At 46.2% G+C, this 19,192-nt stretch overlaps 1 protein-coding gene across 2 annotated transcripts in view; it reads left to right on the top strand.

The window, feature by feature from the left end:
• The first annotated feature begins 1,578 nt into the window (after window positions 1-1,578).
• Window positions 1,579-19,192, top strand: part of CNKSR3 (CNKSR family member 3) — an 88,493-nt gene continuing 70,879 nt past the window's right edge. The window contains exon 1 of one of the 2 annotated variants that reach the window (XM_081295236.1): window positions 1,579-2,182. In XM_081295236.1, coding sequence (XP_081151362.1) covers window positions 2,131-2,182 — 52 coding nt within the window. In that variant the 5' untranslated portion in view covers window positions 1,579-2,130. The remainder of the gene's footprint in view (window positions 2,183-19,192) is intronic. The other variant, XM_081295235.1, reaches the window with a different exon arrangement.

Here is a 19,192-nt window from a genome sequence, read left to right as displayed (position 1 = left end):
CCCCCCCCCATAATTACAGGGATTATATGGCCTAGTTTATCTTATTCCAATCTAATTACCAATAACTTAATTATCAATACCAGGAATATTTTGATTTGGAGATAAAGTATGTGGTCACCCGAATCATAATCGCTGATGGCATAGAATGTAGTGATTGATGGAAATAAAGGCATGGATGAGATTGGTCATATCTTCCAGTGAACAAATGTCCAGGTGCATCTTCCTACTTAACTGCCATAAAGTTAACAATGGATGATTTCAAAGATCTTTCTTTCTTTCTTTCTTTTTCTTTTCTTTTTTTTTTTTTTTTTAAGGACAACTACTCTATCAGGAATTTTATCATTGACTTTGCCAAGTTTCCCGGTCTATCACTCTTGCACAAAACAACAACCCTATTGTGTTTGATAGCTGTATATCTGTGTTGCTGTGGTTCCTCAGTCCTATAGATACACTGCATGAGAGGGGGGCTGATGTTTTTCTTCCTTTAATGTGTCTTCTGCTTTATTGATCTAGCTCATCACACTGTACAACAGATGCCTAGGTGCTAGTGGTCTTTCCCTCATGGGCTAAATAGTACCTATTATCCTACTTCAACAAATAGTGAATTAATGCAGTGGCTGGCATATGGCCAGCATTCACAGATATTTACTGAATGAATAAATATTAGCTATACCCTTGTACTAGATGCTAGGAGCTAGTTGGTTGGAAGAGGAAGAGGAGAAAAAGCTCTATATAATTCGAAGGAGGTTCAACCTTTAAGGGGTTACAGTTGCCAAGGCAAAATGTAAATCAATACCTGGAATTGAAAGGAAGAATCACTAAGGGCCAAGAAAACTTCTATGCATATTTGGAAGGTAGAATAGGGAGGGCTTGAAGGAGATATAGGCAAGTTTCCCGGTCTTTATTTAGGATTTTCACAGTTTAGTGTTAGCTCTGGTCCCAGATTGAGTACTCATGAATGTGGAAGGGCTCTTCCCTAGTCGTTGAAACTATGCACACACTGTTTTTTTTTTTTTTTTTCTTGGCTGGCTAACAATTTCCCCCTCAAGGTTAATGACTAATCTAAATGAGCCTTAGCTCACTTTGCAAATATGAATACTATAATATGGCAAAGTGTAACGTGAAGAGCTGCCAATCTGCAGAGATTAATTTGAGAAATTGAAATACTGTAATAGCGTTAAGCGTTACATTGTCATCTTTTCATACAAAAAAAAAATAAAATAATTCCACTTGTAACGAGGACAGAGGAATGGAAAAGCCATATTGTGATACGAAACATTTTAAACGAACAGAACGTGTAGACCATACTTCATTTTTTTTAAGTGTACTGTTGTTCACGTTCAGAGACTGTTCTGCTCCAATAGGACCAGGGCCTCACGCGAGCCAACCGGCTCTCCAGGATGCACGCTAGAGCTACAGCCCGCCCCTTGAAAAGGAAAGTACTGCCGGGACGCTCAGGGTGTGCGCTCTCGGGGCTTAACCAGGGAAAGTAACCAGAGTCGGATCCTCCCCTCCCAGGAGTGTCTCCCGGGTCTTTGCCCCGCCCCTTCTTTTATTCGGGTAGCGACACCGGGAGCTGAAACTTTGTAATCCGAGCGCGCACGCTCTGCGCTCCTCCCTGCCAGGGCGGCCCCTGAGCGCGGCGCAGGAGGTGGGGCCCGCGGGCGGGAAGGCTCCGGGCGCCAGCGCACGCGGAGCGGGGACCCAGCAGAGCACACGGCGCACAGAAGGAGCCCCAAGGGGAGCGGAGCGCGCGTTCTGGGAGCCGAGGAAGCGGTCCCAGGCCGAGAGAGTCCCGGGCCGAACTGAGGCCAGGCGTCTGGGGTCGCAGCCCTGCGTGCTCTCAACTGCTGTCGCCCAGGAGCAGCAGCTGTGCCCGGGGTCCCGGCGGCGGCGGCGGGGAAAGGAGGAGAGCGCAGCTGGACTGTGGCAGTTGGAGGAGGAGCTGCGCAGCTGTCCCCTGGGCTGGCAGCCGGGCCGCACTCCCCTGACTGAGCCGCGCCGGGATGACCCGTTGACCGCTGCCATGCAGCCTTGACGGGGCGCTCTGGCGCGCAGGGGACGAGCCGCGGCGCAGGCAGCACTTTACCGCTGACTCCCTTAGCCCAGCGGGTAGCGAAGCCCTTTACCATGGAACCCGTGACCAGGTGGAGCCCCAAACAGGTGGTGGACTGGACTAGAGGTGAGCGGACCTGGGGGGCCCCCGGCGTCCTGCAGCCCTGGAGTGGGGCGGGCTGGAGCTGGGGAGGGGGTGCCCAGCCCCTCCTGCAGGCGAGACCAGACTAGAGCACAGCGCGGTGACAATGCAAACTTCTGCCGAGTGGCCTTTGCGCCCCTTTCGTGTGTGCCAGCTCTGAGCTGTTCCTTTTGGGGGTGCGGATTGTGGCAAGCCGAAGGGAGCCCCATCTTTAAAACAGGAGTAGGGGTTGCCTTTCTCTGGGGATAAGGAATGGGGATTCGGGGCTTGGCGCTGGGGGCGCCCTCCCTGCCTGCCCGGGTGCCCGGGAACCTGGCTGCCCGTCCGCGAGCGCAGAGGCACAAGGCGCCTTTGTGTGGGTGACTATCGCTGGACCTTGTAAATGCTGCCTGCCCAGTGCAGTCCGCGGGCATGACCGGGCGGTTGGACAGGTAAAGGGAGACCGCGGCCCTGGCCCAGCCTGTCTGTTTTGGTTGGAAAAGACGATAGAGCCGGCAGCACGGCGTTTGCGCTGGAGAGAAACCTAGAGCCAAGGCTCCCGGGGAGGCGGTGACTTTAGCTCGGGGAAGACGCCAGTACCCCCCCCCGGTGGCGCCGGGTTTTCAGGCCACATTTCTCCTGGGAAGGAGAGATCTGTTTTGAAGCCCTGTCTTCAGTTGTGCGAGGATACGCAGTGGGTGATGGGCGGCGAAACAGGGCTAAGGGTTCTTGTTGTCTGTACTTTTTAGCGCCTCCCAAGATTCCCAGCAAAAGGTGCTGGAGGCTTCTCAAACCTCTTTGTACTCTTCCAAGAGAACAAAGTCCACCAACGACCAGCAGATTTTCAGGGGTTCCCCCTCCCCACTTCAGCACCTCTGTTTGAAGTTACTGTCTTTTTCTTTTCTATCTGCTCTTTCAGGTGAGGAATGGTGTCCTTTCTCAATAATAATAACTAGAATTGTATAGCGCTTCACAGTTTGCTAAGAGCTCTATGTTATTGCCCTTGGTCGTCCCAGTAGGCCTGTGAGGTAGGTGATGCTGGTAAGATCAGCTCATCTTCAAACGTCTCACCCATGGCTGCAGCATCATGGAAACCCATCATCTCATTTCTCATGCCTGTGCCTGTCATAGACCACTGGAATGGGCTGTCAGGTGTGTGGGTTGTGCTCTGGGTATGTCTGACCATTTCCCGCTCCTCTGGGGGAAGGGAAAGAATACATCCTCCTTGAGAAGGGTGACCAGGATTTCCTGGATTCTTGGGTGAAACAAGGATGAAAACAACAAATACTTGGATACTGTGCCGCCATTTGTCTGGACAAATGGTAAATAGCATTGCCAGTGCAGGGTAGACTTAAAAGCTATATACTTGCCAGTGCCTTAGTTGGAAATGAAGTATATTTTTCCATTCAAGATGCTACCAAATCCCCACCTAGCAACTGCTGAGACTAAGCTGGTGATGATTTCACCTGTATGTCCATCCTCAAGGACAGCATGAGAAACTGGTGATTTCAGCAACTTGGCCTCTAGAACCTCTCTGTTCAGTAATGGTAGCCAATAGCCAAACTGGCTCTTGGGTTCTTGAAATGTGGCTATTCTGAATTATGAAGTGCTCTAAATATAAAATGCATGTGACATTTGAAGACTAGGTATGAAAAAAGAATGTTAGATTGTTAATAATTTTTAAACTTATTGCATGCATGTTGATAGTATTTACATTTATTTCATATTGATAGTAACCCAATAGATTTATATTGGGTTAAATTTGTCATTAAAATTAGTATAACCTATTTATCTTTACCTTCTTAAGTAAAATTTAGTTATCCATGGTTCATATTTGTGGCTTACATTGTAATTCTATTGGACAATACTGCTCTAGAGGCACGAAAGGGTTACATCTTGACTTTCTGAGTCTCTACCAGCCTATTTGGTAATGTACAACAAGAAAAATGGTAATGGGCACACAAGAAGCTGTGAGTGAGATCTTCACACTCTTAAGATTTGTCATTGGTGTTTTTATTTATTGTTTTCTTTTGGCCCCTCTTGGGATTGGGAGAGAAGTGTAAATTCACAGGCTGTTATATTTGTTTAGCATTTAAAAGGAAGAGCTGATTAAAATGTGTTTTTGGTGAACATGCAATCTAAGCAGAGGGGGTAGAGAGAGGAGGGGAGGTGAGGGGAGGGGAGGGGGGATAGTAGAGGATAGGAAAGGCAGCAGAATACAACAGACATGAGTATGTCAATATGTAAATCAGTGGAAGTGTAACTGATGTGACTCTGCAATCTGTATACGGGGTAAAAATGGGAGTTCATAACCCACTTGAATCAAAGTGTGAAATATGATATATCAAGAACTATGTAATGTTTTGAACAACCAATAAAAAAAAAAATGTGTTTTTGGTATCCAATTGCCTTGACGTTGTGACTGAGCCAAGGTTGCTTTCATCTAGAAAGAGTTTTCTATTGACCTGAAAGAGTCAGTGTGGGTGGCTGAATACCTTTGATACTTATTAGGTTACATACCTGTGGCTAGCACTTGGCAACTTCATACAAAATACTTGTGCACTTTTGGACCCTTAAGTACAACCTCATAGAAAGACCTGGATATTTTCTTTGTTTGAATCTAAAAAAAGATGAAAGGAGCCAATGTATGACTGATGTAGGTGACAAGAGGCCACATTCTTCCAGATTGCATGACATATGAATGTTTTTTTATAATAATGATGTTCAGGTATTGACTTTTAATAAATTGTTGACTTATGCAAAGTTGTTTGCTTATAGGACTATTTTTAGTGGTCTCTGCTAATCTCTCCTTCCAACCCTCATTTTATAAATACATCCCCAGATAAATAGCTCTTCATGTAGACTTTGCCACTCTTGGTATTGTGTGAATATGAGTGTGGTGATTATGAGCCCTAGAGAAAGCCTGAGGTTTAAAAGTAAGCCTGGCCACATCTGCAGCTGAGCTCATGTTGATATTGTAAGCCAGCTTCATGCCTTAGAAAAGAAGTTGCTGTTTGCAGAATGAATTAATTCATCTAGTTTTCAGTTTTCTCATAATGTTAATAAATGCTCAGAAAATATTAGTATTGTATCAGGCATAGGTCTAAGTGCTGTATGAATGGCAACTCATTTAATATGCGCAACCAGCCTTTGAAGTAGGAACTGTTATTTTCATCTTGTAGTTGAGAAAACCAGGACACTAGTGTCACCCAGCTGGCGGGTAGCAGAGCAGCATTTGACCCCAACTGGTTAGTTTCCGCCTCAGTCTGTCTTCTCAGGAGTTTCTTCTAAAGGCCATGCCTAGACACACACAGAATCTTCAGCTTAGCCATCTGTAGGCCTTTAGGATTCTCATGATTTAATTATCAGATTATGTGTTAGTGGAGGAGAATCCTCCTTTGTGTGTATGTTTCATTCTGTATATTCTATGTATTCGAGTATGCCAGGAAGTTATTTATAAATCAGATTAATTCATAGCTCATGGCACCTTGCCTCAGTAAAGACTTTTGCAAAACAAACGGATCTTTTACAACGTGGAGAGTTGGCTGCACAGAAGAGCCAGTGGATTAACCAAATGAGGATTTTGTTTTTCTCTGCTAAGAGTCTGGGGATCACTGGCCAGGCAGGATGAAATGGGGGCTCTGGTGCAGTCTGCAGCCCAGGCTCCTGTGTCTTCTCTGACACTCCCAGCACGTGGCAAAGGGGTGGCCCAGCATGTCATGTCCATTTCATTCTTAATACCTCAGTGTAAGGTGGCGGTGCTACCCCCCTATTGTGCTCCTATTCCAGGGAGGAGCAAGGAGGACCCACAGAGGCTAAGCCTGGTGGCTTGGAGTCTTCCTCTTAGAGTTCTCTGAGATTCCATCCAGGGTCCCTGCCTCCATTTTAGTTGCAGAACTGTCCCGCGGCCACCTCATGCTGTCGGGGAGGAGGTCACTGTAGTGGTTTTGTTTGTTTGTTTTTTTAAGTGTGGTATATTGTGGCCTTGAAAAAACTGGGATGTGGTCAGTAAGGAAGAAGGGGAGAATAGACAGTGGTGGGCGGCCCGTGCCTCTACCACACAGGGGCTCACACACACTGATTTTCATAGATGAGCTTGCATATTGTCAGTACCCACCACCCTTTCCTGTTTCATCCAGCCCAGGGGCCAGCTTAGTTTTAGGAATAGTGTTATGACTTCTTCCTGGTAAGTCTTCTCAGGTCAAAACTTTGACTTATCTGAGGTCTTTGTTTCCAAACTTAATTTAAATGTTAGGAGTTTTGTTAAATGCAGATATGCAAGTAGTCTTTGTTTTCAGGCCATTGGGGAGTGTGCTCAGCAAGGAGGAGGGGGACTGGTTTGTCCCAGCAGGCCTGTCCGACCCTTGGCCATGATCAGCCCAGTTTTCATTCTAGAACAGAAGTCTTCCTGGCTAGAAGGGTCTGTTACCTTTCCCATTCTCCATTCAAAGTGCAAAGTTTTTCTTCCTGGATAACTGAGCCTGCGGGATTGCAGGCATTGGCCTGTGCTCTTACCTTGTAATGTCTACTAGTAGACGGTAGCCAGCAATCTTAACGTGGCTCTCTGTGTGGTCACGTAGGGGCTGGATTTCCATGTCATCTCTAGAGGGCAGGCCCACTGGAGTCCCTTGAGCATACCACCTTGTCCTGTTATGCCCTTCCCACCACCACCTATATGGAGGCCAGTTCTTTTTTGTAACCTGGTTCCAGTTTAGCGTATAACTTTTCTTTTAGCTTCTGTGGTCATTAGAACGGAGAGGACTTTTCATTCTTACAGCAGTTGTAGGTCTACCTTTCATCCATAGGTTAAAGTACTTCTTTTCATTCTACTCTGTCTGGTTCTATTCTAGTTCCTGACTCCAATGATAGGTTTTTCTGGATCATAATATTGGGAAAAATTGATTGAATCATTTATTATATGGCAGATGCTGATCTATGAGCTTGATTTTTGGATTCCCTCATTTAACTCTCAGGAAACCCAACGAGCGGTAGGAACTATGTGAGCACATAGGGAGGAAACCGAGGCAGAGAGAGGATGTGCTTAGGGTGGCATATTGTGAGTGGTGGTGCCCAAGCTGTCCCCAGCTCCATGGCTTCTTCACCTGGTGCCTTGCACCAGGCTGGGAGGTTTAGTGGTTGGGAGTTTGGGCTTAGGAGTCAGGCTCCATTTGCATCCCAGTTCCGCCTCTGTAAATTACTGCTCCTGTTTTTATTGTTCCCTCTTTTCTTTTATCCTATAGCTCCAGGACATGAACTGTTTTCTCTGAGCAGTTGGGTCTGTCCTAAGGTAAATTCCAACCATCCACGTTCATCAGTCTGTGCCAAGGAGATTTCTCTAGTGTTTGCCAACAAGTCAGAGGGTCTGGGCAGGAATTGGAGCTGATCCAGAAGGTTCTTGAGTAGCTGAATGACAAATGTCTCTTGCCAACATCATGAATTTTTTTTGGGGGGGGGGTTCAATCAATTCAAATCATAGTTCAATATTAAATTTTTTTTTTTAATAGTAACTGGACTTTAGTCAGGACGACATTAGGATAGCTCTCAATGTCCACTGCTGACCCCTCTCGGACATCTGGTCCCTCACCAGGGGCATTGACCTCTCCTGGGGCTTTTCAGAGATGCAGAAGCTCAGGCCTGTTAACTCACAATCTGTGTTGTAACAAGGTCCCCTGGTAATCCATGAAGCCATTACAAGTTGAGAAGACCAATTCTAGGACATAGCTGCAGAATGTTTTTGAACTTTACTGATAGTCTTGCCACTGTGTCATTGAGTTATCTGATCGGACATGTGCTTAGTCTGTTTTACTTAAGTTTTAGAGTAATGACATTTAATTTGAGGATGCTTGACTTAGCTACTCATTAAAACAGAAAAGCAATCTTAGGGCGTGTGCTTGTATTTATATAAGCACCACCTAGCAACAGCATCAGGTAATTCTTAGCAAACGAAATGAGACATTTCCCCTGAGATTTCTTACCTATCCCTCAGCACTTCAAGAGTTCCCACAACGTCCTGTTTATTTTTTATTCTTAAGGCAATTAGGAAGGAGGAGTTTTGGGGTGGTTGGTGGTCACTATGGCTGCAGATTGTTCTCAAGATCCTCAGCGGGACTTGGAGGACAAGATGGGCTTTTGGCTAGTTGCATTGTCCTGTAGACTGTGACTACTTGGGGTTCTTCACGTTTACCTGATTTTTGAGGGGAGACTTCACTAATGATGGGAAATGACGTGGACTGTCACTTCGGGAATAAATAACCAGCACAGTTCTCAAAGTTTGGAAGGTCATGTTGTGTTCAGTGTCTCAATCCTGAGCCCAAGTAGAGGGGGAAGGAGACTCTTCCTGCCTGGTCTCATCCATCAGACCAGCTTTTTGCATTTCATTGGGTGTAACTTTGAATACCTCTCTTGTCTGCCCCACCACTCCAGAGTCCTGCTTTCCCATGGCCATCAATAACGGGTTGTGCTTAGGGACATTCACGTTCTCACCTCACTTTCCCTTTTCACTTTCAATCCTGCTCTTCCTGGAGTCGCATCCCTAGCTTGGCCATGACCTAGGCTTCGAATGAATAAATTGAGTCTTACTTCCATGAGTTCAGCAGAGCACTTCCAAAAGATTTGTTCTTTCCAATCTTTTCACAGGCCTGGAGATGTCCAGATGAGCAGATTCTACAGATGAGCAGAATTGAGGCTTTTGGAAGTTAACTGGGTTGTCCAGAATCTAAGGGGAGGTGCCAGGACCAGATTTCACGGGCTTCTGTTTGGTTCCTCGTCTGGTCACTGTGGGCACCTCCCAATTCCTTCCTGATCCCAGGTGTGGGAAGGGGCAACTTCAAGGAACCTCTTTCCTGATTGTTTCTTTGGGATTTATAGTCACGGGACTTGTTCCTTTTCTTTCCTTGCTTTCAGTACCCAGCTTATGGAGGATCCTAGAGTTTTTGAACTTGACCTTTTTGCAACTGGGATGTTACTAGCAGTTCCTTTGTTGAAGTTTGTTGGTTGTGTTGTATTGTTTCAGAAGGCAGCTAGCTCAGTAAGGGAATGAATGATTCTATGAGGTTCAGTCTCTTATGAAAACTGACATAGTGTTTGCATACAACCTGCCCGAATCCCACACTGTATTTTGAGTCATTGCTGCATTACTTAGACTATCCTAAGACAAGGTAATGCTATGTCAATAGTAGTTATGCTGTATCTTTAGGGCATAATGACAGGAATAAAAAAGTCTAAACGTGCCCATTCCAGACATTTTTTTTTAATCTGCAGTTTATTGACTCTGCGATGGGGAAGCTGTGGCTATGGAGCGCTGATGGTGATTCCCGAGGACTGAGTCATTTCCAGGTCTTGTTTAGGGGCAGGGATCTGGGTGGTCCCTGCTTTAGTGTGGTAGGTGTGGGAGATGACAAATACAAAGCATATGAATGAGAAAATAGAACTGATACGCGTCAAAAGGAAAGTGAAGCATAGATGTGAAGGAGAGTGGGTGGGTAAAGGCTCCTTTGGATGGAGTGATCAGGGAAGCCTTTCTGAGAAGATGACATGTAGGTGTGAATGGCAGGAAAAACTAGGGAGAAGGGCATCATAGGAGAGGGCATTAATAGCATATGCAAAGGCCCAGTGGTATGAGCTTGGAGGGTTTGTGGAATGGAAGGTTGTGGAGTCCTGAAGAGTGAGGGCAGTGGGGTTGTAGAGTGGTGGATGGAGAGGAGGTGAGAGACACAAAGAGACCAGATCCGTAGGGTCTTGCATGTCACTGTCAGGTGCTTGCAAGTTTTTTTTTTTCTGATGGGAAGCAGAGGCATGACATTATCTGATCTGTGTTTGGAGAGATCCTTGTGGCTTCCTGGGGCAGCAGTGAATTCAGGAAGCCCTGCTGAAAGGTGTTGCAATATTGTGGAGATGATGGTGTCTGGGACTCCCATGTTGGTGGTTTCAGCTTCTCTGTAGCCAAATCTAGGTACAGCCATAGCCTCAAGTTTCAGGAACTTAATATTATATTTGAAATTGGAACTTCTGTTTCTTTCTCTCCCCCAGGGTTAGGTGACCTGCCTGCCCTCCCCTCGTCCTGATGGCTCCCTTGCCATGAAGGTGGTCATTTAAAATAGAGGCACACTCCGACCCTGCCTTCACATGCTTTTCCACGTCATTGTTCTTTTCCGGCACATTTTGCTGGAGCTACAGTTTCTGAACTGCTTATTCATCTATGAATAGGGTTTTTGTGAAAGTGGACTCAGCCTAGTTTGTCTTCTTTGACATCAACTGGCTAACTGAACAGTTTTTAACCTGCGACCAGAAGGGCAAACACAGTTGTGTTTATTAGGACAAAGAAAGTCCTTAGACTACAGATCAATAGGTGGTAAAATTAGAAAGCCTTCTACATGAAAACTTCTGGAACTTTCTATTTGAGTAATGGAACTGGCAGATCTGACTTAAAATATTTTGCTCTGCTGACAGACTGTCCTAATTTTTTACTTTAGAGAATATAGCCATTCTGGTTGAATAGATGCTATTTTGGGAAATTATCAGCAAGTAAGAATTGGACACTTTTTTTTTCTTTCTTTTTAGCACTTGATGCATCAATTCTCAATAGGGGAAGGCAAGTGGGACAGGGAATTGAAGGCTTGTCACAGAGCAGCCTGGAAGCTTTATCCTGCGACACATGCTCACCTTCTAGGCCACCTTTCAGGAGACCATCTGTAAAGACCTGTTGGAGGAGAACCTCTATGTGTTATTTGCCAAATGGCAGGATTATCATAATCTCAGTCATGCTTCCCGAGGAAAACCTTTGAGTGAAAGAAGCATTCTGTTTCCTGTTTTCAAAGATAGAAAGAGAGGGGAAATTCAGTGCTTTGGGTTTGGGGGGGAGTGTGTGTGTGTGTGTGTGTGTGTGTGTGCATTTCCAAACTTATTTAAGTACGTGTTAATGGAACCATCTTGCATGTTCTCAGAGTAGCTTTAGATCACAGCATCTTTAAGAGACGCAGGGCAACATACCAGCTGGAACATGATCTGTGAAGTAGCAGAAAACTAGCGCACTGTGCAGGGCGGACCCGCTGAGGGACACCTGTTGGAGCTGGCAGCACCATCTTAGCACGGATCTGACTGGAGACTTTGCTAACCATGAGCAGATGACAGGTTTGTGAGCCGAGTTTCTGAAGATGGCTCTGTTGACACAGAAGCTTAAAATAGTCACTAATAAGATATTAAAAAACAAAAACAACACTTCCCTGCTAGTGAGACATCTGAGACTTACTGGATGAGGTGGTTTGACTCTTAGCACCCCAGGCCAACTGGAAGACATTTCTGGGAAGCCGAGCTGTAAAAGGGTGGCCTTTCCGAGGGCTTTCTTCATTCTTGTTTGGATAGTAACAGAGATCAACTGTCCCTGTGGAATAGGGAAACTGAAGGGGCATCTGTCAATATGTGACTATTATAAATGATTACTAAAGATTTTTTTCTTTTTAACAATTATTTTCTCTTTTCTTCTTAAAAATTTATTCTAGTTAGTTTTTAAACCAAGCTTTTCAAGACACCTAGCCACATACGGGTGGTGGCTTCTAGTGACTTCTCACCGTTGTCCTTGAACCTGTTTCCTCAGCACCAGCCTCACCTGGGAACACAGACATTTGTGTTCTCAAGCCCAGACACACAGAAGCTCCAGGGTGGGACCCAGGACGCTGGGTCTTAATAGCCCCTCAGGTGATTCTGGTGGAGGCAGAGAATGGAGACCACTGGTCACAAGCCCTCACATGGAACACACAGAAGTAAATGGCAAGAGTCAGACGGTCCCGTAACTTCTGCTCACGGTTGCCTTTTAGCTGATACATGATTTTGATCAGGAAAGAGGGCTTTTCCGGTAGGGATGGTGTGGCCTATTGAAGTGGAGGAGTTTAATGTGCCTGGGTTTGTTAAGTGTCCTTTCCACAGTACAGGCAGGAAGAGTTAAGGCTGTAGTTCCTGGGCTCCTGGCCAGCTGCCCAGTGCCAGGCCCAGGGCATCCTATTCTGTGCCTCTGTGAGAGCTCAGCCCCACTCAGACCCAGGAGGCCGGCAGCGTTTCACAGGTCTGAAGGGACCTGTTTAGGTTTCTTGTGGAATTTCCAGACCTTCTTCAAATGGAGGAGCAGAATGTAACACCTCCCCCATGCACCTGGGGAAGAGAATGGACAGTTGTTCTTTCTCACTCAGCTCCAGGATTTTGGCTTCAAACAAAACACAGAGATGCAGAGAGAAGTGGGGGAAAGACAAAGCAGAGAAGAGAAATACTGGCAGGGACCGCTCTGTAGCACTTCAAGGTCAAGAGCTCCTTTGTCTCAGGACAGGGATGTCGAGTCAGTGCAGGTGGAGTGAGAGCCCTACAGCCGTGAGCAGGAAAAGGACACCGCAGCAGTGAACCTGAGGGCCAGGATGGTGTGGAGGCTGCAGCAGGAGCCGCAAACTCAGGCCCCTGCAGGGTCATCAGGCAGTGCAGAGATGGAGTGGGCTGGCGTGAGGCGTTACAGCTCGGCTTTACAGAAACGTCCTCCAGGTGGCCCGGGTGCTGCGAGTCAAACCACCTCATCCTGTGTCTCACATGTCTCACTAGCAAGGAAGAATTGTTTTTTTAATTTTAATTTTTTATTTTTCCCAATACTTAGGGCAGACTGAGACCCACAGACACAGATATTGTTCATTTTCTGCTGATCGTGGACCTAAAGTTTCCAGATCTTTAGATTTTTTTGTTTTTTGGTTGTTGTTTTTCTCTTTTTAAATGAATCCAGAAATCAGTTTCTATGTGACATTTCCCAGGTTTTAGAAAACCATCTATGGCTTTTTGGCATAGGCCAAATAAAAACCTCTCTGGGCCAGTTTGTAATTCCCATCAGGTATCTGTTGTCTGTGTTAGTTAGGTTTTTGTCCCTGTGACCAAGGACAACTTAGAGGAGGGAAAGTTTATTTCGGCTCACCGTTTGGGGTGTTTAGTCCACGGTGGGCCAACTCCATGGCTGTGGGCTCAAGGGGAGGCAGAACATCATGGTGGAAGGGCGCAGTGAGGAGCACTGCTCCGTTGTTCCTGGTGACCAGGAGGCAGAGACAGGAAGGGACTGCAGGAAAGATGTTCCCTTCCAGGGCAGCCCCCAGGGTCCCAGCTCCTCCAGCCACACCCCACCTGCCTACAGTTACGTCTCAGTCTGTTCAAACTAGGTTGGACCGACTAGGTCACAGCTCTCATCACCCAGTCATTTCATCTCTGAAGATTCCTGCGTCAACACAGGGGCTTTTGGGGGACACCCGACATTTCTAATGGGAAACATTCTAATGAGAACTCTTCCTGTAAGATGTGAATATAATTGGCTACAGAATAATTCATCAGCTATTTAGTTAGTGATTTTTTTAACCTATGATTTCATTTTACCGTTTACCCAGCTCCATTGTTTCTAAAGTCACAATGCACAATTCCAAGCAGTTGTTGTTAAGCCAGAAATATGGATGCCTTGATGGACCCAGATTGTTGGCTAGTCACTCTTCAGTACCAGCACAGGAATTGGCAAGGGTTGAGGGACTCTCTGCAGGATTGGCTTTGTAGGGTTGGCCTCTTTCTGTTGGTACAGTCAGATTTCATGTGTAACTTTGAGTATATGTCCAGGTCTGTGAGGTCCTGTTTGAATTACTATACTGTGAATTGGTTCAAGGTTTTTATTTTTAGTTCTTTGTATCTCATGGTGCTATGATTGGCAAACTGCTCATGAAAAATCATGGTTTATTTTAACCTTTCAGTCTGCCTCATAAGCACACAGGCTGGGTATATATGTATCATATACACAGATTATACACATACACAAGCAGACACACCTGTGTGTATATTCATAATAAATGATGTTTTGTTAAACCTTCATTGGGTTTTCATTTCAACCATTAATTCCTTTTTAAAAGCTTTTGAAAAACAGATATAGATTCCCCTTTTTGTGCCAATTACTGGGCTTCACGCTAGGGACAGGAAGGTGAGTGGGTTTAGTTGAAGCCTGTCTATGGGAAGCTCATGGTTTCGCAGGGAGACAACATTTATTGAGAGTCTAGCAAGCCTGCCCTTGCTAAAGCTCTTCATGAATTATCTCATTTAATCCTCACAATGTGTATTTGATGCTGGAACTTTTATCATCTTTATCTTAGAGTTAAGGAAAGCAAGCTCTCATGTATCTGAGGTCACATGGTGAGTGAATGGGGCTTGAATAAAAAAAAAAAGTTTGATTCTAGGATCAGACATCTCCCCTTGCTGCTCTTTGATAGGGACTTACATAAGTTTGGCCTATTAAGAAGTTTCCAGAACAAGGGAAAAACATACATTATTAATAGCATTGAATTGGCCTACTTCAATTTAACCTGCAGTTTACCATTGAATTAAAGAAATCTAGAGAATACTGTGACTGTTCCTTTTCTCTCTCTCACTTTTTTAAAGCTTTATTTTGTTTATTTATTTTTTATGTGGTGCTGAGGATTGAACCCAGAGCCTCACATGTGTGAGGCAAGCGCTCCACCACTGAGCCACCTTTTCCTTCTCCCTTAAACATTCGACTGGACTGTGGTAAATGGAGAGAAGATAGATTTAAATACATTTAACAGGGATTGAGCAACTTTGGGTAGACACTTAATATTTTAGTTTCTAGCGTGCTTATATGTTCAAATTCTGAGATTCTACGACTCTGTGTTTAAAGGACTGCAAGGGAATCCATCAAGAGGCCCCCACTGGTTATCTGCAGGTGGTGGAACTGAGGTACATTTCATTCTCTCGCTTGTCCACTTCAGGCATTAGGTGGCTTTTCTCCTGTGCTCACTCAGAGCCCTGGGTGTCTTCTCCTCGGCCTCTCATCTGCTTTGGAATCCCTAACAGCCTTCAGGCAAATGTGACTCACCTTCATGTGGTCTCTCCAGGATGGTGGCCCCTGAAGTCCTGGCTGCTGTGGCACACCTTCTAACTGCTAGCCCATATTTTTAACTTCTTCTGTAGTTTGGCCTGGGTTGGTTGGATGCATGCTCATCTGTCCAGCCATGTTGTCTGAGGACACACAAAGGATGTTGGTGCTCAGATTTTACTGGTCGTAAGTGTCACTGATAAGGGATCAGGTAGGTGGCTGCTGGCCCTAACTCGCAGAGATGCTGGCAATGTCGTCATTGTGCCCTGAGGCCCAGGGGACCGGTGTGTTTAACAGGTGGTGGGGTAAGTGTTTTTAGATGATCTGTGACCCACTGACTTTTAGAGTTTGTTTTTAATTTACTGGATTATGGGGAAATCATACAGAGGTTTGAAAGGTGGTGTGGCGGACAGAACTGAACTGTGGGAGCCAGGAGGACCCTGGAGTCCGATAGGGCAGCGCCTCATACAGAGAGGTGGGGAGCCAGGCAGAGAGGTGCCTCCCTGGATCACCCTCGAAGCCTCAGCGGGTCTGAACGTGGGAGTGGGAGAGTGGGGATTCGGAAGTACAGGTCTCCTGCCTCAGTGACGTGGCGTGGCTGTGTCATTGAACGTGTGTTGGGTTCTGGGGAAGAGCCGCTTTGTGGGTTTGGGGTGAGCACCCCTCATGGATACCCACCTCCACAGCAGTTCTGGTGTGTGGATGACACACCTTGCTTAGCGCCACCGTCTTGCCTCTCTTACTGCAGCGCTCTGATTGTCTCCTGTTTTAATGAGGTGCAAATAGCCTGCAGCTTCGCAGACGGAATGTGTTAAAGTGGGCTAGCATTCATTCGTTGAAATTCAGGTCCTTGAACTTGAGTGTGAAATGATGCAACATACATGACTATGTCACCCTGAATTATTCCTGCAGAGCACACCCTCAGTCACAGACGACAAAATACAACCCGGCCCCTGCAGAGGCCTGCAGGAGGCTGTGAGTGGAGGTGTAGGCATTGCTGATCAGTGCCACCTGCACGTGGCCTCTCCCTGCAGTCCTTGTGCAGTGCTCAGGGAGATGCCCGTCCTGGCTAACCCAGCTGGCCGCAGTTGCTGTGTGGTGGGTCAGCCAGTCCCTGACATCACGGGCTTCTCAGAGCAAGCGGCAAGTAGAAGACAGGACAGGGGAGAACCAAGGGTGTGCAGGGCCCCTCAGGGCCTGCCACTAAATGAAGGGGTGGTAGGTCCTTCCCGAATGGGTGTGACGTGGCCCGTTTTCCTAATCATCATTGGCCCAGCCCTTAGGAGCAGGTGTGATTTCTTCTATGGTTACTCTCAGGGAAGGTGAACAAACCCTTTACTTTCAGCTATAAAACTATAGATTATTTTTCTTGTGTGCTGACTGGTTTAATATTTCTATTAAAACTTGACAACTTCTCATCTCTGATTTTTAAATGGAGACTCACCCCACTTACATGAAAATGAAGTTTTAAACGTGGACATATATTGCTGGAACACATTCGGAGCCACTGATTCTAATTTCCTCATCCACTGTCTGTGACTAGAGTTAACTGGCACCTCCACCAAATCTCAAGATGGTTGATATTCATTGTGAAAACTTTTGCCGGGCACGGTGGCACGTGCCTGTAATCCCAGCAGCTGAGGAGGCTGAGGCAGGAGGATCACCTGAGGAGGCTGAGGCAGGAGGATTGTGAATTCCAAGCCGGCCTCAGCATAAGTGAGGCGCTAAGCAACTCAGTGAGACCCTGTCTCTAAATAAAATACAAAATAGGGCTGGGGGTGTGGCTCAGTGTTCAAGTGTTCCTGAGTTAATTTCCCAATGCAAAGTAATGACAACAACAACAACAACAAACATATTGAATGCCTATTGTTTGCCAGGCCCTGTTCTGAGAGCTGAAAATATAGCAGTGATCAATAGCTTCTGTTTTCCAGGAGCTGATATTATAGTGAGGGTTGACAGATAATCAGTAAAATCAGAGCATGAATTATACTATGTGGAAGGACCACAGGTGGATGTGGAAAGGAGGTAGGGATACAGTCTAACTCTAGTGACCAGGGAAAGATTTCAGTGAGAAGTGTGGCCACCAGGTGGAAGAGTGTTCTTGACAGAGGGAGCACCGCCATATTGAGGAGGTGAGGAAACCAGAGTGGCTCAGGTAGAGGGAGTGGGGAAGAAGGGCAGAAGGAGCCAAGATGCAGGAGGAAAGGGGAGGCCAGATGGGTGGAGGCCTGTGACGTGATAGGTGCTTTCACTCAGTATTTTGGGAGCCATCAGAGGGTTTTGAGCCAAGGAGTGACATCAGATTTACATTTTAAGGTTATAACGGTGGCTGTGTGAGGGTGGAATTGGGGAACTGGATGAGGGACTATGGCAGTAATCACGTGCAAGATGATGCTTGGTCCAGCTGGTGGCCACCAGGAGAGGTGCTCATTCTCCGAGTTTTCTGAAAAGCCAGTGGAATTTACTGAGGGGTGGGGTGTGGGTATGAGAAGGTGCCCTAAAATGTTTGGTTTGAGGAATTGGAAGAATAGAGCGGCTGTCTACTGAGAGGTGCAAGAATGTGGGAGAAGCAGGCAGGGGAAGGTCTGGATTTTAAGGTTGCAGTTCCTGTGAGCCCACCAAGAAAGCAGGCCGTGGGATATATGAATCTGGATTAATGGGGATGTGTGTGTGTGTGCTGGTAATGGAGAGAGACAGTTAGTGGCCATCAGGGTAGAGGTGGCATGAGAGACTGAATGATATGGCCGAGTGAGCAACGACAGGGAGACAGAGGAGAAAGGCCCAGGAGATGTTCTGTAGAGGACCGTGGGATGAGGAACCAGCACAGATTGCTGTGCACTTGCTGCCAGGAGGTAGGAGGACAACTGGGAGCTGGCAGTGTCCCGCGCCAAGAAGATGTTCCCAGGAGGAGGGCTGACCCACTGGGCAAGTATGCTGTCCGGCCTGTGAGAGAAGGGCCGAGAACCAGCCTGCGGGAGGTCCTCGGAGAGCTGGACAGGGGAGTGTTGGTGATTCGGTCAGGGGCAGGTGTCTGATTAGAGCAAGTTTAGGAACAGATGTGAGAAGAGGAACCCATGTCCTGAAAACGCATCTCCTGGAATGAACTTGGTCCTGCTGTGTTCTCAGGATGATTTAAGCACTGAATGCATTTTTATTTTAGTTCCCTTTAAACTCCAACTTTTGTAATAGATAACCGTTTGGTCACTAGATATTTAATAAAATGGGACATGTGAGGTCCTCCCTGACCTGGGGAATAGGACACGGTAGATGATGCAATCTCTTGAATACGAACAAAGCCATTCACTTAGTGAGCAGCGAGGTACTGGTGGCTTCTACAGAGACGCGTTATTCAGCAGAAATTCTCTCTCTCTCTCCATTTCTTTTTCACATAGGTTTTGGAAATGAAAATTTGGAAGTGAGATTAAACAGCCTCTATTTGGGTTCTGTGTTATTCCCTAGCTCACCCAGTTGTGTAGAAAAGATTGATAATAGACAGACCCAAAGCCTTAGAAGAATTCCACATGGCTGAGTTACCTCCATATCTCATAGGATTTATCGGAAGCATCCAGAATACCATGGAATCATATAGCAATAATGCATGTTGTAGCCCATGGGTAGAAGCCATTTGTTAGCAGGAAAATTGGTACAACTAGTGGAAACTAATCAACTTTAGATATAACTCATCAAACATTATTGAGCATCTGTCATGGGTAATGTTTTCTGCTAAGCGCAGTGAACAAGACAGGGTCCCTGTTTCTTTGATACCTTTGGCCAGGTGGTGTGGAGTGTAGACAAGTCAACAGGCATTTAAGCTGGGACCATCGTAGCTGTAGAGGAGGGGTATCTCACTCCAGGTTTGAACGGGGGCCGCCAGGGAAGACTTCTTGGAGGAAGAGACATCTAGATGGAGAACTTTCAGGTGAACAAGAGCCTTGTGTAGGGGAAAGAATGTTTTTTGTCTAAAGACTGTGAGGCAAGAGACAGCATGGCATTTGCTAGTGACAGAAAGAACTCTCCCGAGCTGGGTCTGATGTGAGGTGGATTATGCCTGTACTAGCTGAAAACCAGGTGAACTCTGCCTTCCTTGAGGAGTACCTAGACCCACAGTACAAACATGTCATGTGTGTATCCAT

The sequence above is a fragment of the Spermophilus citellus genome (genome assembly GCF_964194105.1).
Source record: "Spermophilus citellus genome assembly, chromosome: 5".
Lineage (NCBI taxonomy): Eukaryota > Metazoa > Chordata > Mammalia > Rodentia > Sciuridae > Spermophilus > Spermophilus citellus.
The sequence above is the reverse complement of the archived record's forward strand: the minus strand, read 5'-3'. Positions and strand labels throughout refer to the sequence as shown.